The 26,917-nt window shown below is 42.4% G+C and overlaps 2 protein-coding genes across 9 annotated transcripts in view; both read left to right on the top strand.

Annotated features, from left to right (window-relative positions):
- LOC124003592 (caM kinase-like vesicle-associated protein) overlaps positions 1–10,685 on the top strand; it is a 33,841-nt gene extending 23,156 nt beyond the window's left edge. For 2 of the 3 annotated variants that reach the window (XM_046311963.1, XM_046311964.1), the window contains exons 2-11: positions 2,033–2,168; positions 2,305–2,436; positions 5,942–6,016; positions 6,325–6,463; positions 7,782–7,902; positions 8,061–8,136; positions 8,252–8,388; positions 8,762–8,840; positions 8,946–9,033; positions 9,217–10,685. In XM_046311963.1, the coding sequence (XP_046167919.1) occupies positions 2,074–2,168; positions 2,305–2,436; positions 5,942–6,016; positions 6,325–6,463; positions 7,782–7,902; positions 8,061–8,136; positions 8,252–8,388; positions 8,762–8,840; positions 8,946–9,033; positions 9,217–9,534 (1,260 nt within the window). In that variant the 5' untranslated portion in view covers positions 2,033–2,073 and the 3' untranslated portion in view covers positions 9,535–10,685. The remainder of the gene's footprint in view (positions 1–2,032; positions 2,169–2,304; positions 2,437–5,941; positions 6,017–6,324; positions 6,464–7,781; positions 7,903–8,060; positions 8,137–8,251; positions 8,389–8,761; positions 8,841–8,945; positions 9,034–9,216) is intronic. The other variant, XM_046311965.1, reaches the window with a different exon arrangement.
- A 1,308-nt stretch (positions 10,686–11,993) lies between these two features.
- LOC124002683 (RNA-binding protein 5-like) lies at positions 11,994–26,699 on the top strand. Of its 6 annotated transcripts, none has more exons than XM_046310312.1 (21): positions 11,994–12,014; positions 14,242–14,310; positions 14,481–16,167; positions 16,341–16,430; positions 16,577–16,646; positions 17,709–17,782; positions 20,299–20,373; positions 20,606–20,921; positions 21,261–21,418; positions 21,562–21,662; positions 21,763–21,832; positions 21,922–21,985; positions 22,186–22,265; positions 22,398–22,527; positions 22,685–22,782; positions 22,903–23,277; positions 23,363–23,518; positions 23,617–23,679; positions 23,828–24,130; positions 24,307–24,441; positions 25,567–26,699. In XM_046310312.1, exons 2-21 carry the CDS (start codon positions 14,261–14,263, stop codon positions 25,657–25,659), a joined length of 4,188 nt encoding a protein of 1,395 aa, XP_046166268.1. In that variant the 5' UTR covers positions 11,994–12,014; positions 14,242–14,260; the 3' UTR covers positions 25,660–26,699. The 6 variants fall into 6 exon arrangements, with proteins under 6 accessions (XP_046166268.1, XP_046166271.1, XP_046166270.1 ...); XM_046310315.1 differs by lacking the exons at positions 11,994–12,014; positions 25,567–26,699 and adding exons at positions 13,474–13,534; positions 24,915–25,548; XM_046310314.1 differs by lacking the exon at positions 11,994–12,014 and adding an exon at positions 13,475–13,534 and having other exon boundaries at positions 21,925–21,985.
- Positions 26,700–26,917: the final 218 nt, after the last annotated feature.

Below are 26,917 nucleotides of genomic sequence, written 5' to 3'. Positions count from 1 at the left end.
TGACATCCAGTGGAACATCTCTCTGCTTACTTCTCTCTGCGTCTCCTTTGCCTCCTGCATTGCAACCTGCCTCACCACTGTCTTTCTCAGTACTCTGTAAAGCAACGTTATTTTGTTATGAGAATTTATAGTAGCCTATATTTTGTTAAGATTATAGCTAGCTTAATTTCAGTAAACTGCTCCTCCTGAGGGCAAGCTTTGTTTAACGTTAATTTTCTAACTTCTAGCCACTTAGCTAGCTATATGCGAGAGCCCTTGGCTTGAACTAACGAGTTAGCTGGCCACCTGACTGAACTATCAGCGACTATTTTTTAGCAGTTGTTCACAAAGAGTATATTTTTTTGGGCGGCGGGGGGGTGTGTATGTTGACACAATAGGAGTCGAGGGATGTTTAATGTATTTATGTCAAGCATCTCACAAACCCACTGTTTGCGGCGTCTGTACTTGCCAGCGTTGATGTGGACTGAGGTAGTATGTTTCCCGTCTCGGCCTGTGCCGTGGGCGAAGTTTGCCATTGGACAGAGTAGTGAATGCTCTGCTATCAAGGCAAATCCGGGGGGAGCATGCAAACAAAAAATATAAATTATGAAGTACAGATACCCCCAAAAACTACTTAAGTAGTACTTTAAATTAATTTTACTTAAGTACTTTACACCATTGCTTGTACCTAACAATTGTTTTGCTCCTAATACAACAAGATTGGAACTGATTTGAAATCATGTGCCTTTACAGTAGCTATTACTGCATTTAGCGTTCCGTTTCCCAGCTGTTCCTATTCCCCTAATCATCATTTAGTCCTTCCACACCTGTTCCCGATCCTTTCCCCTGGACTCCCTATTTATTCCTTTGTGATCCGTTCCTGTTCCGTCGGTTCCATTTACAAAGGTCAAATGCCTTTCCTGTTTATCATTCATTTCCCCATTGTTTTTCCAAATCTAGAGGATGTTATTCCGTTTTGATCCTTCTGTTAAGTCGCTTTTGGGTCCTCTTTTACCAGCATGTCAGTTTCTTCATGTATTCGTGATCCTTCCATAAGGACGTGTTATTTTCCTCTACCGCGGAGTGAAACTCGCATTGATTTTCCACCAGAGATGCGCCATCATTTTTCTTCTCTTAATAGGGACATGACTGATGACACTCCAATGAGATGGCACCTCAGTCAAATGCACTCTCCTCCTCATCCTCCCACTTTATTTCACTCTGCTTTCTACTGCCAAATCAACAGGGTTGTTCAGCAACCAGAAACCCATCCAGAGAGGATCATATTTATGTATTCAGGGAACTGTATGCTCTGTTCAGAAAGAACCAAATCTACTGCTGCTGCTGGTGGTATGAATTGTCCAAAGCTGAATAGTGTGTACGTATTGGACCAGGGACATTTATGAACACCAATTCGGTTCCAAAAGTCATTTTAAAAAGGTTGTAAATTGCCATTCTGCCTAATAGCTAAATGAAAACAGGAAGTTATCCTAAATTCATAAAAATCTCTATTACATTGAGACATTTGCCAGCTGGTCTTTTATTCCATGCATCTTTCCCCACTGCTACATCCTTTCAGAGTAGTCTCTCTGAGATACAGAGAGCAGACGGAGGTGGTAAAGGGCTGTCTGATTCACTATTGAGTGAAAAGAAAGCAGCCTTCCAGATTACTGGAGAGTTCAATCTTTTTGCAGGAGAGTTGTTGTGAATAATGTTGAGTCCAAAGTGACGGCATATATGACGGGCATATTCCATAAACACATTTTGAAAACGATAAGTGTATGATGTTCCTCTGCCTATTTTGTGCTTGGATTGAAAGCATTGATTGAAAAACAACAAACATCTGCAATTGTTAGTAATGATATGCTACATTCTTTGTCATAGCATTGCATATGCTGTACACATGCTGTATACTGTATAAGAACAGCAAGGTAATATACAATAGGCTTAGGTCATGGTGCTCTTAAGTTGTTTAGTAGTGAGCTGGAACTTGGTATCTACTGTTGTACAATGTGTACTATTATAGCAACAATATGCTATGTCTTGGTAACAGGTGGTGTTGGTGTGATCTCCCTGTGTAGCTGAGGAGCTGCCATGCCATTTGGCTGTTTGACACTCGGGGAGAAGAAGGATTACAACAATCCCTCAGAGGTGACTGATAAATATGACCTGGGACAAATTGTCAAATCGTGAGTATTCCTTCACAATGACTTACATTCCGTAGTCTGAGACTTTAACTAAATAGTAAAAGAATGCTTCTTCCATTCAGTATAGCTTTTAGTGAAATGTTTATTTTGTTTGCTCTTGTGTGTGGTCCTTGTTTAGGGAGGAGTTCTGTGAGATCTTCAGAGCAAAGGACAAGAACACACTCAAAATGTTCACCTGTAAAAAGTTTCTGAAAAAGGATGGGAGGAAAGTGAGAAAAGCTGCCAAGAATGAGATCCTGATCTTGAAGATGTAAGTTACATTCAGTTTGGCTTATGCATTATTTCAGAGCTTTACCCGTGGCATCTGGAATGCCACAGGAATCAAATCAATCAAATCAAATTGTATTAGTCACATGTGCCGAATACAACCGGTGTAGACCTTACAGTAAAATGCTGACTTATGAGCATGGATGGAAGGAAGCTTGGCCCCAGTGATGTAGTGTGCCGTATGCACTACCCTCTGTAGTGCCTTGCGGGTGGGGGCTGAGCAGTTGCCATACCAGAGAATGATGCAATCAGTCAGGATGCTCTCGACGGTGCAGCTGTAGAACCTTTTGAGGACCTGAGGACCCATGCCAAATCTTTTCAGTCTCCTGAGGGGGAATAGGTTTTATTGTGCCCTCTTCACGATTGTCTTGGTGTGTTTGGACCATGTTAGTTTGTTCTTGATGTGGACACCAAGGAACTTGAAGCTCTCAACCTGCTCCACTACAGCCCCGTCGATGAGAATGGGGGCGTGCTCTGTCTTATTTTTCCTGTTGTCCAAAATCAAAGGAGATGTCTTGATCACGTTGAGGGAGAGGTTGTTGTCCTGGCACCAGGTCTCTGACCTCCTCCCTATAGGATGTCTCGTCGTTGTCGGTGATCAGGCCTACCACTGTTGTGTCATTGGCAAACTTAATGATGGTGTTGGAGTCGTGCCTGGCCTTGCAGTCATGAGTGAACAGGGAGTACAGGAGGGGACTGAGCACGCACCCCTGAGATGCCTCTGCATTGAGGATCAGCGTGGCGCCCCCACCTGGGGGCGGCCCATCGGGAACTCCAGGTTCCAGTTACAGAGGGAGGTGTTTAGTACCAGGGTCCTTAGCTTAGTGATGAGCTTTGAGGGCACTATGTTGAACACTGAGCTGTAGTCAATGAACAGCATTCTCATATAGGTGTTCCTTTTGTCCAGTTGAGAAAGATCAGTGTGGAGTGCAATAGAGATTGCATAATCTGTGGATCCATTAGCGTGGTATGCAAATTGGAGTGGGTCTAAGGTTTCTGGGATAATGATGTCGATGTGAGCCATGGCCAGCCCTTCAAAGCACTTCATTGCTATAGACGTGAGTGCTACGGGTCGGTAGTCATTTAGGAAAGTTACCTTCATGTTCTTGGGCACAGGGACTATTGTGGTCTGCTTAAAACATGTTGGTATTACAGACTCGGACAGGGAGAGGTTGAAAATATCAGTGAAGACACTTGCCAGTTGGTGAGTGCATGTTCGCAGTACACGTCCTAGTAATCCGTCTGGCCCTGCGGCCTTGTGAATGTTGACCTGTTTAAAGGTCTTACTCACATCGGCTGAGGAGAGCGTGATCACAGAGTCATCCGGAACAGCTGATGCTCTCATGCGTGTTTCAGTGTTATTTGCCTTGAAGAGAGCATAGAAGTAGTTTAACTCATCTGGTAGGCTTGTGTCACTGGGCAGCTCTCGGCTGTGCTTCCCTTTGTAGTCTGTAATGGTTTGCAAGTCTTGCCACATCCAACGAGTGTCAGATTTGATCTCAGTCCTGCATTGACGCTTTGCCTGTTTGATGGTTCGTCAAAGGGTATAGCGGGACTTCTTATAAGCTTCTGGGTTAGAGTGCCGCTCCTTGAAATCTGGCAGCTCTAGCCTTTAGCTCAGTGCGGATGTTGCCTGTAATCCATGGCTTCTGGTTTGGGTATTACGTATGGTCACAGTGGGGATGACGTCATCAAGGCACTTATTGATGAAGCCAATGACTGATGTGGTGTACTCCTCAATGCCGTAGGAGGAATCCCAGAACATATTCCAGTCTGTGCTAGCAAAACAGTCCTGTATCTTAGCATCTGCTTAATTTTTTATTGATCATCTCACTGGTGCTTCCTTTTTTTGCTTGTAAGCAGGAATCAGGAGGATAGAATTATGGTCAGATTTGCCACATGGAGGGCAAGGGAGAGCTTTGTGTCCGAGTGCTTCTACACCTGCATTGCTTGCTGTCTGGGGTTATAGGCTAGGTTTCTGTACAGCATTTTGAGATATCAGCTGATGTACGAAGGGCTATATAAATACATTTGATTTGATTTTACTTTGTATGTTTCTCTGTGTGTGGAGTAAAGGTGGTCGAGTTTTTCCCCTCTGGTTGCACATTTAACATGCTGATAGAAATTTGGTGAGACGGATTTAAGTTTCCCTGTGTTGAAGTCCCCGGCTACTAGGAGCGCCGCCTCTGGATGAGCGTTTTCCTGTTTGCTTATGGCGGAATAGAGCTCATTCAGTGCGGTCTTAGTGCCTGCATCAGTCTGTGGTGGTATGTAGACAGCTACGAAAAATACAGATAACTCTCTAGGTAGATAGAGTATCTCATGATAAGCTGTAGACCACACTAACTCAGGCGAGCAAAACCTTGAGATTTCCTTAGATATCATGCACCAGCTGTTATTTACTAAAATACATAGTCCGCAGCCACTTGTTTTACCAGGCGCCGCTATTCTATTCTGCCGATACAGCGTAAAACCAGCCAGCTGTATGTTGATAATGTCATCGTTCAGCCACGACTCCTTGAAGCACAAGATATTACAGTTTTGAATGTCCTGTTGGTAGTTTAATTAATGTTCCGCGTAGGTCATCAACAAACAAAAAATCTCCAAAATTCCCCGTTTGCTAGCAGAACATAAAGGATACCAAAATGCATTAAGCATTTTGTTAAAATGTCACATTTATGCAATTGAAATGGAAAAAACACCATAGAGGTAGTTAACTACAAATGACTTAATACCTGTTACTAATTACTGAAGTTACACATACTGTTCCCATAACATCCCCATTACGTTCCCATAACACCACTCCTGTTCAGCTTGAATTCTCCATTAGCCTTTAACAATGGAAAGTTCTTTGACTACCATAAACTCTGAAGCAAGCAAAGGAAATGTACCTTTTCTAGTTACAGTAACGCAATATCTCTTTAGCAGTCTAGTCTGAAATTAGCATGGAGTAGGACCTGTAATGAAAGAGTCACAGACCCCAATCTGTAATTGAAAAAAATATATATTCAAATGTAATTAAAATACTTAGGTGATTAAATTAATTTAGACATTAACTTAAAAAATTTTAATAGAATATGCCAATCAAAATTCCTTGAAAGACCAAATCAAATGTCTTATTAGCACACGTTAGTTTACTGCTGTAATGAGACCGATCTCTAGGTTGAATTAATTCATCCAAGTTTCACGGGAATTGGAAATGGTCCACTTTCCATACAGATCAAAATATCAAGTCACTCATACAATATCACAAGTAATGTCCATTTTTGTCTATACTGATTTTATTCAATGCATGAGTAGGCATTTCATCTGAATTGAACTTGAATGGGAAATGGTCCAATTTTCTAATGGTTATTAAATCATTAAAATACTAATACATTTGATCAAATGTTATGTCTTAATGATTTCTAGTTAATCTTGGTTTAAAATTGCTCAATATATGACTTTGTTTTTCTGTTTCCATCTGTGTCTCCCTCCCTCTTTCACAGGGTTAAACATCATAACATCCTCCAGCTGGTTGATGTCTTTGAAACTAGAAAGGAATACTTCCTCTTTCTGGAGCTGTGAGTGTTATTGGAGGTTATTGAGTGACATTGGTTAGGGCTTTTTATTTGTTCTCTTGAAGTCATCATGGTTCCGTTCCAATGATTACACCATTAGGGAGTGTATCTACGTCCTACAGACTTGCCAATGCATACTCTCTTTCTCAACCCCTGTGTGAAATGTCAATTTTCCATATTCTCCTGGAGAATCTCATTTTAGTAAACTCATCTGAGAGTTGATTTTTACTTCTTGAATGTTGCGAGAGGCCTAGAGTACAATTTAGAAATACGACACATGACTGGTTTTCTCTGGATGTTCTTCTCTGCAGAGCTACAGGCAGAGAGGTCTTTGACTGGATCTTAGACCAAGGCTACTATTCGGAGAGGGACACCAGCAACGTTGTCAGACAGGTGTTGGAAGCCGTGGCCTATCTGCACTCCCAGAGAATCGTCCACAGGAACCTCAAGGTATACTGCGCACACACACAGCACACTGCTCCCATCTGGTGTTTCATAGAGGTTATTACACCATAGGCCACTCAGTCGGGTGGCAGCATTAGAAATAAGAAATGTACCACAATTTCTGGACTATTAAGCACACCTGAATATAAGCCGCACCCACTGAATTATAAAAAATATGTATTTTGTACATAAATAAGCCGCACATATCTATAAGCCGCAGGTGCCTACCAGTACATTGAACCAAATTAACTTTACACAGCCTTTAAACGAAACATGGCTTGTAACAAAAATAAATAGGCTTTAACGAAACACGGCTTGTAACAAAAAAGATTAAAATAGCAGTAAACAGTAGTCTACCAAGAAAGTCATTGGTCACTACCTTCCTCCTCCTGTGCACTGAAACCACTGAAGTCATCTCCTTCGGTGTCGGAGTTGAAAAGCCTCAGAATTGCTTCATCCGATGTTGGATCGTTTTCATTGTCGCTCTCATCACTTTCATCCGGCGTGCAAATTCCCCGCTGAGCTCATGCTGCCCCTTCAACACGCAGCAGTCCAGCCTTTCGAAACCCGTTGATGAAAGTGATTTTTTGACAATGCTCCACGCTGTCAGGACCCACTGGCAGACTTGACCATAAGTTGCTCTTCGCATGTGGCCCGTTTTAGTGAAGGATTTCTCCCCACTTGTCATCCAAGCCTCCCACTGAACATGGAGCTCCACCTTAAATTCACGATTTACACTGATGTCGAGTGGCTGCAAATACTTTCGGCCATCTGCTTTTCTTCCCTCTGAAAGCTTTTGTTGTCTTTTTGCACTGAGTCAGTTCCTCACGCTGCTGTTTCCAACGTCTTATCATCGACTCATTAAGGCCAAGCTCCCGTGCAGCAGCTCTATTTCCTTTTCCAACAGCCAGATCGATCGCCTTCAACTTGAAAGCTGCATCATATGCATTTCTCCGTGTCTTTGCCATGATGAGGGTGACAAAATGACTACCGTAATCAGAATGATGGGAAGTTTGAGCACGCTCGATTTACGTCACATTATGTGACGGTGCTCAGTTTTTTGGCGACATGAATCTTGTGAAAGCGGGAAAAATCCATAAATTAGCCGCGTCATTGTATAAACCGCAAGGTTCAAAGCGTGGGAATAAAGTAGCGGCTTATAGTCTGGAAATTACGGTAGCTACTTTTCCCTCTGCATTAAAAGAACATTAATTATATGGCACCCTGAGTAATTGTCCAACCTGCCAATTATGTATATTTTTGTCATTATTTCTACATACCAAAAATATCTATTCAGACATACACTTTGTTTTGTTTCACACAGCTGGAGAACTTGGTGTACTTCAATCGCCTGAAGCACTCCAAAATAGTAATCAGTGACTTCCACCTGGCCAAGCTGGAGAACGGACTCATCAAGGACCCCTGTGGAACCCCAGAGTACCTTGGTGAGGGAATGGGGCAGATCATAGACATATGGGGGCAAATGGGTTTGACATGACAGTAATGGTGTTTGGACAACTTGAGAGCTATATACTATGTTGCTACCTCCTGAGCATTCCAATTTTCTATTCATGAATATTGGATTGTGTGTGTCTTACTGCAGCTCCTGAGGTGGTGGGACGTCAGAGGTATGGAAGGCCAGTGGACTGCTGGGCCATCGGGGTCATTGTGTATATTCTGTGAGTGTTCTCTATCACCTCAGTTCACTAGAGTTTACAGTGTCTTGCCCATACAGTACTTGTGTTATCGTCCATCTCAGGTGACTATCAACTATGTCTTGTTTTCTTTCTCCAGCCTGTCTGGAAACCCCCCTTTCTATGACGAAATGGAAGATGACGACTATGATAATCACGACAAGAATCTTTTCCTCAAGATTCTGTCAGGAGACTATGAGTTTGACTCACCGTACTGGGATGATATCTCTGACTCAGGTATAAAACACTATAATTCGAGATCAAATCAAAATGCAGTACTACGTAGCACATTTAGAAACCAGTAGATGGGAGAAGGAATGTTTTTAGGAGTGTCTACTTCTGTTGCACCAGAAGAGAGAAAGAGAAGATGTGTACAAATACCTCGACTAACCTGTACCCCCACACAGTGACTCGGTACCGGTACCCCCTGTATATAGCCTCGTTATTGTTACTCTTTTATTTTTTTACTTTAGTTTATTTAGTAAATATGTTTCTTAACTCCATTGCTAGTTAAGGTCTAGTAAGTAAGCATATCACAGTAAGGTCTACACTTGTTGTTTTCAGCACGTGACAAATACAATTGTATTCCATTTTTTTATTTGTTGTACAGCGAAAAGCCTGGTGGCAAGTCTGATGGAAGTGGAGCAGGATCAAAGACTGACTGCACAGGAGGCCATCAACCATGAATGGTATGGTTCGATCCAAGATTAAAATACATAACAATTTTTCTTCTTAAGTTCGCAGTGTGTGTATGTGTTTTGATTGGTTTTCTGTTTGCCTGTCCCTTGTTTCAGGATTTCTGGGAATGCAGCGTCCAATAAGAACATCAGGGATGGAGTGTGTGGGCAAATTGAAAAGAACTTTGCCAAAGCCAAGTGGAAGGTATTCTTCCTTTCTGTCAAACAAACCTTTTTTTTGTACTTTTTACAATCATTGTGTAACTTGGCTGCACTGCATAATGTCTGAATGTTGTGCATATGAAGTTCTATTCATTCACTGCACAGATTCTTCACTTACATGATAGCATTCTAAAAAATATCTTTCTATGGTCTTGCTCTTCCACAGAAAGCTGTACGGGTCACAACAATGATGAAGAGGCTTCGAGCTCCAGAACAGAGGGACTCAGGGGCCTCCAGCCCGGTTCCAGGGGGCTCTACATGCCCTGTCACCTCCAGCAACACTCCTGTACCCTCAGCTGATGCTCCTGAGGGCACCCCTGTCAGCACAGAGGCCTCGGTCACCCTCCAGGTCCCTGACTCACAGAATTCACCCGCCATCATCACTCCTGATGAGCCAGAGGCAGATCCCCTGCAACGGTGTAATGGGGACGCCGCAGTGCCCCTCCAAACACCCCAACAAACACAGGACGATCAGAATGGCTAGACAGAGCAGCACCAGTACAACCCCACAACACACACCCTGTCAATAACACTCCGCCCCACCCTCCTTCTTGCAGCATTAGTGCAGCAACATCTCACTCGGTCTGTTATATCTGTGATTGTTTGAGATGGTCTGTCTATCTTAAGCATTGTTTTCTCTCACTATTTTCCCCTCCAGTTTTAAGGATACTCATCCTTTTGAAAATGGTTCAAAGTGTGTGAGGAATACTAATTCTTTTCAGCAGGTCTAGGAAATGTCTCAGTCTCAAACTTTCTCTTCAATTAATTACTTTTAATTTCATGGTAATCTCAATTCTATAAATGTACCTGTTTGAATCTGAATCACACCTTTTAGTGCAGTTCTTAAGACACCTACAGTATATGTTTGTAATGTCCTGCCTCCTTGGTTTCATCTCTTAGAGAGGCAATTTCTAAATCTGTTTGCTACTGTACCCTAGTCGATATGTTAGTGAGAAATTATCCTCAAAGCAACTAATAACTGCATATTTTGTCTTTACACTCCCATTTATGAAAAGACGAAAGAAACCTGTGAGAACGTCTGTCTGGTTGATTCATGGTCCCAATAAAATAATGTACAGGCCTTTATTAAGATTTTGCAAATAGTAGCTCATGTTGTATGTAATTAGTTTAAGGTAGTGTCAAGCCTGTTACACGGTGTGGTATCTATGTTTTAAGCATCTTTTAGCTGAGCTGAAGGGTTGCCAAAGTATTATGTAAATCTATCAATTGAGCAATATTGGTATTGCTATATAAAACAGACTTTTTTGAATCATTTGAATTGTGACTGATCAGTATGAGTTTGTTCTCCCATATGCCATGACCAGCTAGGGACAATTTACAGATTATACACTTGACACATAGTTTTTTCCTCTTTTCCCATGAATACCTGTAAAGATGAAAAATATATTCTTAATTTACTTATTCATATCATGGGAGCCACCACATAAGTATGTGACAGAACAAAGCAATGATTTTATCAAGCCTCACACATTTACAAGTGTGCTACAAGGTTAACGTATGCTATTAGTATGTGTTCATTTAGCGACAACATTTTCTTGTATTTTGAGTAACGTCCCTCATATTTTGTCTCTGTATTCCTTGACTGAAATCTATAATAAAATGAATGGTGATTTACAAGTTATATTTTTGATGCACAATGTATACCAATGTATCATCCTCATTTCATTCCAAAAAAGTAATCCTGTCATCACATCCTGCATCGGTGATGCTGAAATTACACACAAAAAAAGTGAATTGTATTGCCTATGTAGCTAGTTAGCAAGCGAGGTATGTGGTTGTCTTTACTGGATGCACTGAGAAAGTTGACTAACGTTTGATATACTTAATTTTGAGACATAACTAAGTTAATATAACATAAATTATAAGATATATCAAATTGCATTAGTCACATGCGGCGAATACAGCTGGTGTAGACCTTACAGTGAAATGCTTGCTTACGAGCCCCTAACCAATTTAAGCCGTTTTCCATATGTTAATATAATCATATTCATCTGTGGTTTTTGGTTGTTACATTAGCTATCTAAGGTTACAGGTTTAGCCTGGCTGCAAATTGGCAAGTTGCTGGTAACAACGATTAGTCTTTTTGTTGTTGTTTCCATTTACTCGTAGAATTAGATCTTTTTTATGGCCTCCTGCTCCACTTCATCCAAGTGCAACCTTTCTCTAAATCGTTTTGGTTGGCTTGCTATCTAGATTGTTACAGAAATTTGCGAGCAGGAATGGAAATTAATCTAGCCTGTTAGCCTAAGGCTACTATTTTGACTGGACAATTAGAAGAAGTGCAAAACTAGTGAAATTGTATATTTTCAAACCGAATGTTACCGGCCTCGTAGACATTGCTGTCTCAACTGGCAAGTACCCAAACCCTTCAATTCCATCCTTGTTTTCAAGCATCCGATTAGTATGAAAGGAACAGCAACTACTGTCAAATGGCGCCAACTAACTTTACCTGCGCTGTTCTCGCTCGAGAGCTTGCGTCGTTCGAACACCTTTGCCGAGCGAGTTTATCCAAGAAAAGTTACAATTTCTTGAGTTTATCTAGCGCATTGTTTTTTGAGTAAAGTTCATTTAATCCGTTTACCAGCGCATTGATATACTTATCAATTCTAGCATTTATGTTTATGGTTTTGACCCATAATTTATATGTACACTAGACTGGGCGGCAGCAAGCCCAGTGGTTAGAGCGGTAGACTTGCAACTGGAAGGTTTGCAACTGGAAGGTTCATATCTCTGAGCTGACAAGGTACAAATCTGTCGTTCTGCCCCTGGATAGGCACGCCGTCATTGAAAATAAGAATTTGTTCTTAACTGATAAATGTTATAAAATATTACTCATTTCACAGTGGTAAAGAAAGTCCTGCGATTTGAGCTATGATGCTAATATTTATATTTCTCTAAACTCTTCACAGTTGGATTCTGGATTTATGGACCCAAGATCCATAGGTAAGATCCATAGATATGAATGGTCATTAAACACAATAGGCTGAATAATGACTTGATTTCAACACAGTTAAAGTCCTGCAATTAGAGCTACGTTTGCCAATATTTGTGTGAACATTTCACGGACCATAGCCAATACATTCACAGTGCGATTTCAACGGATTGCTATTTTTTGGTAAAATTAAATAATTTTGTTTTGTTCAATTTTTATAACAACATTCCAAACTTGTTAATTCTAGTCCAAATATGGCATGATTCGACTATTTGTAGTAAATCAACAGAAGTCAATGATGAATTAATTTACCAATAAATAAAAATGAGCTGAAATTGCTCTGTGGATGTATTAAACTTCAGAATTGCTTTGGTGTCATGCAGTCAAGGCATGATATTGATCAACCAATGGTGTGTTCGATACCAGCCATGGACGTTTGACACCCCCTCAATTTCCATATGGGATAAAGAAATACAATTAATAACATTAATGAAAGTTTGAATAATTAGATAAAACATACAGATATGTCGACAAAATAGATTAATTTGAGTGAGTATTTGAGCTTTTTTTATGTGTGGATTTATTTATTATACTGAACAAATATATACACTCAACATGCAACAATTTCAAAGATTTTACTGAGTACAGTTCATATAAAGAATTCAGTCAATTAAAATAAATTCATTAGGCCCTAATGTATGGATGTCACATGACTTGGAATACAGATATGCATCTGTTGGTCACAGATACCTTAAGAAAAAGGTAGGGGCATGGATCAGAAAACTAGTCAGTAGCTGGTGTGACCACCATTTGCCTCATGCAGCGCAACACCTCTCCATCACATAGAGTTGATCAGGCTGTTTATTTTGGCCTGTGGAATGTTGTCTACTCTTCAATGACTGTATGAAGTTGCTGGATATTTTTTTATTTAACCAGGCAAGTCAGTTAAGAACAAATTATTATTTACAATGATGGCCTACCACAGCCAAACCCTATTTACAATGATGGCCTACCCCAGCCAAATGACTCTGGGGCGATTGTACGGCGCCCTATGGGAGTGCCGGTCACAGCTGGTTGTGATACAGCCCAGGATCAAACCAGGGTCTGTAGTGACGCCTCTTGCACTCTGATGCAATGCCTTACAGCGCTGCACCACTCAGGAGCCTGATATTGGTGGGAAATGGAACACGCTGTCCTGTGAAATGTCTAGTGAGTATGCAGGCCATGTAAGAACTATGTACAGAATGGCAAAACAATGGTGCTCAGGATCTCGTCACAGTATTACTGTGCATTCAAATTGCCATCGATAAAAATGCAATTGTGTTCGTTGTCCATAGCTTATGCCTGCCCGTTATTTGACGCGTCAAACGGCGTTTCTTAGTATACTTGCTGCCATCAGTGGATACTGTAGTTCCCACGCTGTTAGAAGACTACAATTCCCACTTAAAAGTTACCCTCCCCGGAAATATCGGTTCCTTAAAATTTCCGGTCTCCATTTATTCCCCGATTGTTTCTCAGAAGAAATATCAAGGTGAGTCTCCCCTATGAAAAATACGTAGAAATTAATCAAATATGATTATGTAACGCTCATATCAACATCTGGCGTAAAATAAAAACATTGTATCGCGTATTCTTTGAAAACAGATGGGTACCTGCCAGTATATGAGCTCGCTCGTGGCTTGGAATACAAAGCCGATGGAGGCAGTTTAACGTTGGCTTTACTGTAGCTAGCTATACATGGTTTGCCAGCACGGATAACGTTAGTTAGCTAGATGAAACGTCGTCATTAACGGGCAATGCACGCCATCGTCTACCTTGCTTGTTTTTCATCAACATACTTGATAGCTAGCCAGACAGTAAGCTAACGTTAGCTAGTTTCAACTGATCAACAAATGGCGTGGTAAATATTGACTGAATGGAGCTAGCTACTATCTTACTCAATTTAGCTAGCTAACGTTAGTAGCACAAGTATTAGCCCTATCTTAATACCCATGTCACATATCTAGCTTGCTAACGACTCTTCATTGGCACAACATACGAGGCTAAATAAAGATGGTGGTTGATGCAGACTATGGTATCAATACCATCTCGTTTTGTAGTAGCTACACTGTTTTTGTTTACTTACATTTTATGCTTATCGATCTCCCTACAGAAGGGGTATTTATACTGTGAAGGAAAAAATGCATCGGAGTTAAACTACTGTCTGGGATTTGACATGACATATTTTTGCTCTGTCAGATAAGCTGGTTATTTGAAAATGATGTGGGACGGACCCAGGAGAGGACCACAAGGGGGCCCACCCTTTCGGTAAGCAGATGGTGGCAATTGCTGTATGCAAATAGAAAAACTGTCTTGCAAGAGAAAGTTAATGATTTTACATTCTTATGATGTTTACTTGATTTGAGAGCTACTTAATTTAAAAAAGTTTGTAAATGTTTAGAGCCCAAAGTATGAATTCTGACTTTTTTTTGTTCCAGTGGGGACAATCGTGGAGAAATGTTTGGGGGCCGAGATGGCCCTATGTCTGATTTCAGGGGTAGAGATGGAATGAACATGGGTCCCAGGGGACTACAGGATCGGGGGCCTCCTATGGACATGAGGAGGATGGACTGTCCACCTGATATGAGGGACCGTGATATGGAACCACATGACATACGAGGGAGAGGAGAACCACCTAGGGATTTCCTGGGGAGACCTGGAGAAGAGCCAGACTTCAGCCTCAGAAGACAGTATGAAACGTCAATCAGGGACAAGCTGCTTAATGCAGCTGCTGGTGGTGGTTTCATGGGGCCTGGGCCAGGCATGGGAGGGAGAGGAATGGTGGGGAGAGATGTGAGGGGGAGAGGCATGGGAGGGAGAGGCATGCCTCCACGAGATCTACGAGAGCCAAATGACAGATTTATTGACATGAGAGACAGGGATATGTTCCGCAAGGATATGCCAGGCTTCAACAATCCAGACATGGATGGAAGGCGAGGAGGATTTCCCATGGAGCCTATGGGTAGAAATGAGGGGTTCAGAGACATGTGTGATAGGGACAGGCCACCGATGGGCATGGATGACATTGATGGGTTTAATATGGACATGCCTCCACGAGAACGAGATCGAGACAGGGGAATGATGGACTTTGACAGGAGGGGTGCTCCTCCATTGAATCCAAGGAAAAGATTTGAGTCTGATACAGACTTCAGAAACCGCGTTGGACCTCCAGCTGAATTCAGAGGTAGGGATAGATCTCCCGTAAGATTTGCCGACAATGATGGGGCTCTAATGGATGTCAGGGGAAGGCCTGGCGGCCCTCCAGATCTTGGTGGCCCAAACAGACCCAAGTTTGTGGGTACAGATCCAGAAGGCACCCTTAGAGACAGAGAATTCCCAGAAATGGAAGAGGTGTCGCTTGCAGAGGAGTGGAAGAACCGTAAGAAGGAGAAGGACTCTCATCCATCCCCCATGCCCAGAGGTCTTCCTCCTTTCTCCAAAGAGATTCAGGGAGAGCGATTCCCTCCAGTGTCCAGAGAAGGCAGTCTTCTTGGAGAGCCGGCAAACTTTAAAGATAGGAACATGCCATCTACAGAATTCCCTGGGAAAAAAGATGGGCCTCCTTTTGATTTCCCTCGCCCCAACAGAGAAGCTCCATGTTCCCAGAACTGGGATAAAAAGCCACCCACAGATATCCCTGGCATGGATCTGCCACCTTTTGGCCGTAGAAGTCTTCAGGACCCTGCCTTTCCACCCATGGGTCCTGGGCTCCTGCCAAACATGCCGAACAGAGAGAATGACGGCAAGCGCTGGCCCGAACATGGGGATCCCAAGCAGAATCAAAATGCACCAAATCGAGTTGACAGGCCCCCATACCTCTTGGAGAAGGACAGACCCCCATACATCCTAGAGAAGACTCCACCAACTCCACTGGGCCATGGGCCAAACGATAAAACTCGATTTAAAGGGCCGAAGGATGCATTGCTTGAACAAGGCCCAGGGAGTGTTAAGCTGGTTCCAGGGCCAGACTTCCAAGGCAAAGACCAGGACTACAGGGACAATGATTACAGAACAGGTCCAGGGATAGTCTTTGACTATAAACATGAGGAGCTGCCAGGACCTGACAAAGTTCTAAAAGAATCCAAAGCAGTCCCGGTTCCAAAATTCAGTGACTCTGGTTCCCAGGTTAGTAAAGCAAGTATTTAGACTAAACCCATTGAAAATGTAAATGTTTCTTATTTATTTAAATACAAATTCCATACAAATGTTATTGTACATCTGTTGGTAGTCCATTTTTGTCATTTATATGAATTTCAGTTGCTTTAACCTGTTATTTACATTTGAACTGTCAACTAAAGGATCAGGATTACCGGAGTGCATCTGTGAAGGACAAGGTTACTCATACAATTTGCATCACTGGAATTCCTAAGACGGCCACAATGGAGCAGGTAGGAATCAAAACACAGACATTTAGCGTTTGACTTGATACTTTTCTGATTGCACAAAATCATGCAGTTAGGTGATAGAAGTTTAGTTATATACCTATAGTGTGTGTGTTAAGGTTAGAGCCTAATAATATTTAATTATCTTTTAGATCCTTGGTGCCTTTGCAGTCCGCGATGGTGTCCCAATGCAGGGAATGAAAATCAAGAATGTTGTGCCAGGTGAGACACAAGTCCCCGTGTGGACATGCTCAACTCGAACGATATCTCGAATCTCCTACGAATTGTTTCGCTGTTTCGCTATTCGAATCATACGCTCATATTCTTTTCAAAGTGTCTTTGTTGCCTCCGATGTTCTCGGTCTTGATGCAATCGCTCATCAGTTCAGCAGCCAAGTTTTCTAAGTATGTAGCCATTAGTGTTTTTCATTCCTGACAATGTAGGAAGACTGTCCAAACATCCTTATTGCAGCAGTCTTTGACAGTGACTATCAGTCACAAAGGTTCTCATGACACGCCATCTCTTATGTTGTTCACACCTTTTCCTTATACACCATTTTCTATTTTATTGAAACAAAAAACTATTTGATTACGATAGAATATAGGCAGCAAGTTTATGTTAGACTATGTAAGTACTTCAGGTTCTTGGTGTTGCTTTTCTCGTCATTCAGCTTAGATTAAAGTTTTCTCAATAATTTGATTGTAGGACTGCATCAGCCATCTACGTTACATTTTGGATCCCTGAGAAGCTACAATACCAAGTTTCTGAGTGACAAACTATTATGGCAGGTTTAAAATGCAGCAAGACAGTCCGTACTTTCTTTCATACAAAGTAGGCCTGTGCCTTAGTAGCACTTAAATCATACACAGTACACATATGCCTTAGTAGCACTTAGGTTATGCTATGCTTGCAGGAATTTACCTTAAGAGGGAAATTTTAAGTAAGCTGTAGTTGGTGTACTTGGGAGTATGTTTACAGACAACATTCAATCCATAGTTGAATCTGGAAAAGATGTTGGTACTGGCTTTTAATTAAGGACAACATTGCCAACTCAAATATAAAAAATACATGACTTGAATGCATTTTGTGATGCAAAGGTATGGAGAGATTGGCATACATGTCAAAAAATGAAGAATTAGGACAATGTTCAATTTCCCCCAATGTATTCATCGAAATGCTACACCATCACCACAAAAATGCTGAATGTGATCTCCTTTCGTGAACTGCTTTCCTTACTGGAATTGACTAACGCAAATCCATCTGTATTTCAAATGCTGTCCCCAGGTTACAGCTACGATACGGCCTATGTGGAGTTTTTAAACCTCGAGGATGCAGTCCACTTCATGGAATCCAACCAGGTGGCCCATCCTCATCTCTCTACATCGGCTGTGCCTTCGGGCAGGAAGAAGGCTTGGGCTGGGGGCGGGCATTTTAGAAGGGGGAGAGGTGGGAGCAGGGTTGGTTATTGTTTGGGATAATTTATGGGAGTTACTCCCTACCTGTGGGTGTGTGAATTGACATCGTTGGCATATGTTCAAGGGGACTTTGCACAACAATAGCTTAATAAGGAGGTCAAAGAGGAGGTGTGCTTCTGGTGATGCACTTGGCATTGAAAAGGAAAGAAAAAGAAAACCACTTCGAACAACATTCTCCAGATTTGTTTGCTGTAATGTAATCCTCTTAAATCGGAATGAATTTTGAAATGAAAACAAAGAAAACCATCTCTGAGAGAGAAAAAAATAACGTAGTCTCAAAACAATAAATTAGATAAATGTTTGGATACATGGAATAAGAAATAAGGTACGTTGTATGTCTAAGCCCATAGGCATATTATCATAATGGGTCTTGTTCCTGGATTCTTGGTCCTCTGTCCATCCAGGTCTTAGTTGGATACTTTTCTTTACAGTGATATCTGTTCATTTTTAGATAGCAATGTCAGATCCTTCATGTTTTTGCGTCATTTTAACTTTGTTTTTATCAGGCTGGGAATAGTAGCTATTGGTGTTATGGTTATTACCTGCAGAATAATATATTAAGGATCCTAAGGTCTTTTCCAGATCACAGACTACTCAGTTTAGGTATAATATTAGCTTTGAATCATTTACATATTCCATTATAAAGGTATTTATGGAACTTGAAGTTCAATAGATTTGAGAAAAAAATGACTGCTGTTCTGGGATGGGTTGTGCTTACACGAGTAAGGCAGCCATTTCTGAGCTAGCGTTCAAGTCTGTATTAGTTAGTTTTTTTCCCTTTCAACTTTACAGACTTTAAACGTACACGAAGTTGCTTTTAATTTTGGTGGTGGCCATTATCCTTTCAACGGTCCTTTGGTGGCAATATTGGAAAGTTGATCTGTTTGCTGTGACCCTTTTTCCTTTGACTTATTCCTTCTTGGCAATATCCTGCCATCACCTTTGGCTATCCACAAGGCCAACTTTACCTGTGTCTTGGGGGTACTTACCAGATATTTTCTAGAATACTCTGTGACTGTTTGTCTTGAGGGTTTTACTCATTCGTTGATCTCAACAAGTGGACAATGTTCGATTTCATTCATCTTTCTCTACACAGAGAGAGCTGTGCATCGACCATAGTAACTTTATTCCTTTGCATTGCTGAATGGATAGACTCCATCTCTAAATGGATCCTCCACATCAGATCCACTCTTGCCTGCTAAATACAAGCATACATCTTCTCGATGCCCATCCACTTGACAGCAGAGGAATCTTTTCTCTTGACCACAGTTCTTGGCTCACTTTCTCCTTTTGTTGTGAGACCTTTCTATTGGTGCCATTGGTATAGAGCCATGTAAAGTTTAGCCATGGTAGCACAGGTGAATGTCAGTGGTGCACGCCATGGGTATAGATTTAGGTTATAGATAACTGATATTCTTCCAACCATATTGGTCTATTCTGGTTTCCATATTGAGGGAATCACGCACTACCTTCTTAAGTAACAGAACATCATCTAGGCCAGCCATATCTGGCTCTGCTCAAGGCTGGAAAGAAGCAGAACCAGTGACAGGTGTTACATGTTCCTTTGATGTGTCTTCTATGTTAATTTACCCCATTGGGTAGCTGGTTGCTACAATGGTTTTGGGTCTACCATCCAATGGTTATGATTTAGTTACCTAAGATATTGATTCTAGAGACATGCGCTTCCTCACAATTGTTTCATGTAGTCAGCTGTATCTTTACCCATCAACGACTACATAAAAGTTTCAAATGCACTCGTCTTGGTTCCTGGGTCTTACGATCCTAACCCTGTTAACGATACTGAACTCAGCAACTATGGGTTATTGTAGATATAACTGCCACTCACCATTTTAGTTAAACTGGAGAGTCTACCAACCTACAGCTTGCATGTCAAATCATGCAGTCATGTCAGTCATGTCAGTCATGTCAGTCATGCCTTTATGCAGATTAGTGTCATATACATTTACAGAGCACTGCCGACACAATGGTATATTGAATTTCATGTTGGATTAAGTACACATTTTAAGTACATATTTGAGCCCTATACTGTCAAAGAATATAGCTTTCTAGCTTTATCTAGTAAGACCACTAATATGAAATTCATAATCTCCTCCCCAAAGTACTGTACATGAGAAAAGCTAGAATTTCCACCTCCTAGCAAACAGTAATGCTATAGCATGGAGGACATACCTTGGAAGGTATTGGTCGATCTAAGTTCCATATCCCTGTCAGAACCATAATGGTCGTCCCCTTTACCCTCACCACAGAGGAGGACTAAACCTGCCACAGTGCATGATGGGAGTCTTATTCTCTTGGAACATTTAGAATTGTGAGTCACTTGGTTGGCAAGGAAGCGGATTCCTCAGTTTGAATCTAGCTCACTCTCTTCTGTTTTTCAGGGATCCCTGAAGGTTGGCACTAAAACAGCTCTGATGCGATACGTCCAGCCAGACAGAATTGGCAAGGAAGCTCTAGTAAGTGTTGGATATTACAGTTAGGGCCTTTTTGTAGTTGGAAGTGATTTATTCCCTTTACCTTTGTTCTTGTTTTAAGCATGCTAGTAGCATAGTTATTTCTTATTGGTAATGTCCACCCCAAGATTTGTATGCATGCTGGACTTGATTTGCCTGTGCTCCTTATGTTAAGCCATAGGTTGTTGAGACAACCACCACTAAATAACTGATATGCCTTCTCTTGCTGCTTCAGGAACCAGGGCACAAGGCAGGCCCCCCGACCCAGGAACCCCTACTGCCATGCCCAGGCCAGCTCCTGGTCGACAAGGCCAAGAATGAGCACCACAGCCAGGATGTCTCCCAAGCCAAGACACCAGTTGACCCACTGTCCCAGCAGGGCTCATGGCAGCGCAGCTCGGACCTTACCCCAGAGGCCTGGCAGCAGCAGGTGGACCAGCAACTTAGACAGCAGGAGGCTGAGCAGCAGGCAGAGTCCTGGGCCAGCCGCAACCCCCGCCGCCAAGGCCCTGGCCCACATCAGATGGACCCAATCTTTAAGGAGAGCAAGAGTGAGTGAGCTGGGGAAATATTGCAATAGTTGGGAATTTAGAATTGGAATAGTTGGGGAGTAGGGAATTTAGAATTGGAATAGTTGGGGAGTAGGGAATTTAGAATTTGGAATTGTTGGGGAATAGGGAATTTAGAATGGGAATTGTTGGGGAATTTAGAATTGGAATAGTTAGGGAGTATTGCATTTAGAATTGGAATAGTTGGGGAGTACTCCCCAAAGAATCTTTGGGGAGTAGGGAAGCCTGGTAAGGAGTTGATGGTGTGATTGTTATTTTAAAAAATTTGTTTGTTTCTAAGGAAAGCTCAAGATCAGTATGATTGTTCGTGTTTCCTCACAGCCATGATCATAAAGAATGTGAAGCCCACCACTACAGTGGAGACCATTCTGAAATCCCTGGACCCCTTCGCCTACCTTGATGAGAGGAACGTTCGTCTGGTCAGAGGAAAACCCCCGGGAGCCAAATGCTTTTGCTTCGTAGACATGGACTCCCATGAGGTATCACATAGCTGCCATTACATGTCAGTTGGCCACTTTGTCATGGTTTATTGCACTCTCATGTTTATGAATGTCTGAGAGTTGTACCCTGCTTAATGGATGTTATGTCTGGATGTCATGACGTGGCCTTTCTTCCATCCTAGCAAGTGACCCGTCTGGTAGAGCTCCTCACCAAGCCCAGGCCTCTCTCTATCGACGGGGTCAGGGTTTACGCTGAGATTGCTAAGCCATTGAAGAACCAAAAGTGAGGGACACTTATATCATGTAACCAAGCTCTTCAGTGTAAGACCGGTGATGTTATTTTTTTACCACTGATGATTTGATGGTTTCTATTCTCCTGGCAGGTACAGAAAAGAGTTTGATAAATCAAACACTTCTCTCCTGGGGTACCCACCTGAGGCCAGTATGACGGAGGTACGTTAGGTGTTTGGTATCATTTTTGGTTTTGTTGAGATAATGTGTTGGTTAGAATACTAATGTGTTGTTTTGTACTCTAATCGCAGCAGCAGTACTATTCATCCCAACCTCCCAACCAACCACCAGGAGGCCCCCCACCTAACATGCAAGGTGAGACCTCTCTCATTAGTCAGTATCCCCATTCAAACACTATTCTCCCTGAAAATGTATGCCCTCCAGGACCTGTACATGAAGAGACAACAAATATTGCGTCGGGCTGTGGTTGTCTGTCTTTCAGCTCAACATGCTTCAATTGTCATGTTGAGTAGAGGATGAGCAGGAAGAAAATTATTTGTATTATTTTTACCTAGGCGATCATATGGGTGGACCGATAAGCTCAGACCCTCTCTCCAATTCATCTGTTTCGCACTTGAACTCCAGCATGACTTCAGTAAGACACCATCAGACTATTATAAGACCACTTTATCCAAAAGTAAAGAAACATTGACAGTTTAAGCAGAGGAAATGCATGACTGCGTGTGAAATGCCCTTCTAACCAATGCTTCCCTCTTCCACATCCTAGGGAGGTGGCTATGCTGAACCTCCACCAGTTGATCCCTACCACCAGGCTCTGGACCCCCAGGTCTCCTCTGCTGCAGCAGCAGGGGGGTTGGCAGCAACAGGAGATCATGGCACTGATGGCTACAGCTATGGTAAGGCCAAACAGTAGGCCAAGTGCACCCCTCAGACATCGGGGAATATGCTGCTTCAGACGCTCTTGTGAATCTGTGGAAAGTATGTGAGTAGACAGGAAATGAAATATTGTCATCTTGTCGTACTCTTGTAACAGCTGTTTTTTTTTTTGTCCAGCTACTGAAACTCCAGACATGACAAACTACCTGTATGATGCCACATCTGGGTTCTACTATGATCCCCAGACTACCCTGTACTATGACCCTGCCTCTAGGGTAAGAGTTCTACACAGTAGCTCATATGTGATACATTTTCTTCAAATGGCCTTGGTGTGTCTGTTCTACTCTACGTCCTTCATGTCCAACGTGTGTGTGTGCGCGCGTGCATGTGTGCAGTATTTCTACAATGCCCAGACCCAGGAGTACCTGTACTGGGACAGTGTGTCCAAGACGTACATCCCCGTTCCCGGAGGACACTCTACAGACACCCAGCTCCCCATTGCCCAGTCTGGTGTTGCCTTGGCACCAGACGTACAGGCCATTCTGGCCAATCCAGCAGCAGACGCTCCGCTGGACATGAAGAGACCAGAGCCAACCCCTCACTTCGACCCTCCCCAGCTCCTGAACCCCACTCCTGCCCCTAACCCCAACCCCAACCCTTCCCCCGAGAGGAGAGAGGAGGAGGACACTGCACCTCGCATAGACAAGAAAGACAACAAGGACAAACCAGGAGAGAAAGAGGAGAAACCCAGGAGCCTAGCTGCTTTCAAGGTTAGCCCACAATATAGTCAAGTATAATGAAGCTATAGGAACAATACACCACCTTATAGATGTTTAACACGCATGTCTGTCTCAGATCATGAAGGATATGGAGCGCTGGGCTAAGATCCAGAACCGTCAGAAGGACAGCGTCCGTGTTCCGTCCCCTGTACTCAAGGCCTCCGGTGGCGGGCTGGACGACAGGAAGTCCTCCAAGGCAGCTGACGCAGCCTTCACCATCTTCGAGAGGAAGGTGGGTACCGGGGGACTCTGTGACATTCATGCACTTTAATGCAATGGTGTGGAATTAAATCTGTTTTTTCACTGTCCCTCTTCTGTTTCCATGAACAGGGTGGAGACGACCTCTTCAAGAAGCCTATGGCTCCTCCCAAGAAAGAGGGGAAGGGCTCAAAGGTGAGATTGATTGATTGGTCTACAATGTTCTGTTGTGTATGATCAGGGGGAAAGAAGGGATGAATTTGATTCCAATCTATTATGTCTGTGGGGTGCCTTCCTCCCTCCCCGGTGACGTTGTTTCTGAACTGCTCCCCGCCCTTCCCAGCAGTCCATTGGCTCTCTGGGCCTGCTGGCGTCAGACTACGCAGCAACAGGCAGTGATGAGGAGGAGGAGGTGGTGCAGCATGAGGATCCTCAGGCCTCTAGGAGTCAGTCTCAGGAGAAGGAAGACAAGCTGACAGACTGGAAGAAGATGGCGTGTCTGCTGTGTAGGAGACAGTTCCCCAATAAGGACGGCCTGTTGCGCCACCAGCAGCTCTCAGACCTCCACAAGCAAAACATGGAGATCCACATGAAGATCAAGAGATCAAAGAAAGAGCTGGAGGCTTTGGAGAACCAGGAGAAAGAGGTCAGTGGAGGCTAGATTTACACATTTTATAAGTAGTCGTAAAGCAGTTCAATAGTTGTGAAAAGTTTAATCTTAGTTCCCTTAATCTCTCTCTAACCTCCGATTCAGCTATGTTCAGGAAGTATTGTTGAAATGTTCTATGAACGATGTATTGATGTCTGTAATCTGTTCCATAGCTGAGTGCCAGGGAGTCCAACGGCTCCCCTGAACAGAAGAGAAGGAAACATCAACACCAGAATAGCTGGGTCGGTGGCTCCAGGGACATGCATAAAGGCAGTGAGAGGCCGGGGTTAGGTTCTGAGCCTGTTGAGGTACTATAACATCTTTCTTTTTCAGTCTGTTGTCAAGTTGGGTTTTTTGGTGATTTTAACTCCAGTTGTTTGTTTTTTTTTCATTTAAAACTTGGTGGTCATTTTAACCCCAGTTTTTTTTTTTTTTACCTCTACGGGATCGCCGTCCACCCCGCGGTACGGTTGAGCTAACGTGTGCTAATGTGAATAGCATGATTTTGTAAGTAACTGGAAAATTTCCCAGGACAAAGACATATCTTATATGGGCAGAAAACTTAAATTCTTGTTAATCTAACTGCACTGTCCAATGTAACTATTACAGTGAAAAAAATACCATGCTAATGTTGGAGAGTGCACAACAACAACTGGTTTGATACCTCTAAAGTTAAATAATGTACTTCAGTAATTTGCTCTGATTTGTCATCCTGAGGGTCCCAGAGATAAAATGTAGCATAGTTTTGTTTGATAAAATACATTTTTATATTCAAATGTAGGAGCTGGGTTCTACAGTTTGAACCCCTGCTGTGTCCCCTCATCTAGATGTGTGAAGGTTAGTGTCTTTTCTGTAGGGAAGCTAATTATCCATCATTTATGACATTCCTGGGATTGTGTAAACCGATTTTTTTCTTTTTTTCCTCCACATCATTTTTGTATGTTCTCTATAGTTATGAACTTGAAAATGTATCAGTTCACCATTTGGGAAGACTTAATACAACATTTTTAACTGTAATGCAATGGATCATTGGATCCGTCTAAAACTTTGCACATGCACTGCAAAATTGTGCCTAGACTCCTAAGTGATATAATGGCCTTTCTCTAGCATTTCAAAGTTGATGGGGGAGGCCATGTTTTTTTCTTTTGTATTGTTGTTTACCAGATCTAATGTTCTCTTTCATTAATTTCACATTTCCACCAACTTCAAAGTGTTCTATTTGAAATGGTATCAAGAATATGCATATCCTTGCTTCAGGTCCTGAGCAACAGGCAGTTAGATTTGGATATGTCCTTTTAGGCATAAATTAGAGAGAGAAGGGGGCGACCATAACGAGGTTCTGTTAAAGCTAGTTGGTGATTTGAACCCGTTTTTCTTATTTAAAGCTTGGTGGTGATTTTAACGCTTTGTGCTTCCTATCTTATCTCCCACAGAGGAAGAAAAAGGAGTCTGTTGTCTGGAATCATGCCACCTATAAGCAAGCGGTGCGCAAGGCCATGTTCGCACGCTTCAAAGAACTGGACTGACCTTTCGTCCTTTTCAGTTTATTAAACATTTTGCTAAATTGGATGAGTTACTGAAGACTTGTATGGAATGACACATTTACCCAAACGGTGCACAACGTTCTTCAACCGCCTTTGAGCTATGTTTGCTGTTGGTGGGTGTGACCTGATCAATATTGGCGTGACCTTTTGAAATCGGTAAACTAATGCAGTGCACCATACACAATTGCCCTCCGTACCACCATACTCAACATTCTTAATAATGGCACCTTTTCCTTTGAATCAAACATTGCACATCGTTCTGTTCTGCTTAACACACCCCACATGACCCAATCCCAACTGTGTCCCTGTGTTTGTATGTATGAGGAACATTGGTCGAATTAATGTGCCTGCCAAACCCTAGCGGATCTTTTGGACTGAGCCCACCCCTTACTGTATCTGTGGGCCCACCTCACTGTACTACCAGCAATGCAATCTGTCCGTAGCCGTAGCTGTTGAGACAATGGATCTGTAGGGAGACCGTTAGGGCCTCCACATTTCTGCAGTGTTCTCTATGCTTGTTGGGTGGGCCATTCACACACACACACACACACACACACACACACACACACACACACACACACACACACACACACACACACACACACACACACACACACACACACACACACACACACACACAGAGCTGACAGAGCCAGATCATCTGAGAGACTGGATTAATGTGAGCAAGATGGCAGGTGAGTGGGAGAAGAAGCAGTGGAGTTGGTGCTAAGTTGCTCTACAGACTCAACCCAAATAGCAAGCTGTCTTTGACCTCCTAATCAATCCTTTTATGGGATGTAGCTTTTTTGTTTTGCCATGTGTTGTGTGTGGCTGATGTGTAGTGTTATTGCAGCCAGATCTGGCGTTGTAGAATACTTGTTGTACGCCACCGGGCGGTTTCAGCTACACGGTCATTTATTTTAACACAGCCTTTTTACATGGACTTATTCCTTTCCTTGTTTGATTTATACACTGTATTGTGTGTGCACCTTTTTTAAGTAAAATATCAAATCTACTTGAAATTGAGTCTGGGGTTTATTTCTGTGAAATGTGTGTGATATTAGTTTGGAAAGGTGTGCAATAATGGACTGTTTCTGTCAGACAAATGATGTTCAGCAACTCTCCATTGGGTGGCAGCAGTGTTCTTTTGAGATATGTACAGTCACTGAACCTGAAATGTTACATCCTTACCCATTCAGATAATGCAATGATTTTTAACATTAAAAAAATATATATATAT

The sequence above is a fragment of the Oncorhynchus gorbuscha genome, linkage group LG18 (genome assembly GCF_021184085.1).
Source record: "Oncorhynchus gorbuscha isolate QuinsamMale2020 ecotype Even-year linkage group LG18, OgorEven_v1.0, whole genome shotgun sequence".
In the NCBI taxonomy this organism is placed as follows: Eukaryota; Metazoa; Chordata; class Actinopteri; order Salmoniformes; family Salmonidae; genus Oncorhynchus; species Oncorhynchus gorbuscha.
This window is presented reverse-complemented; position numbering and strand designations above follow the sequence as displayed.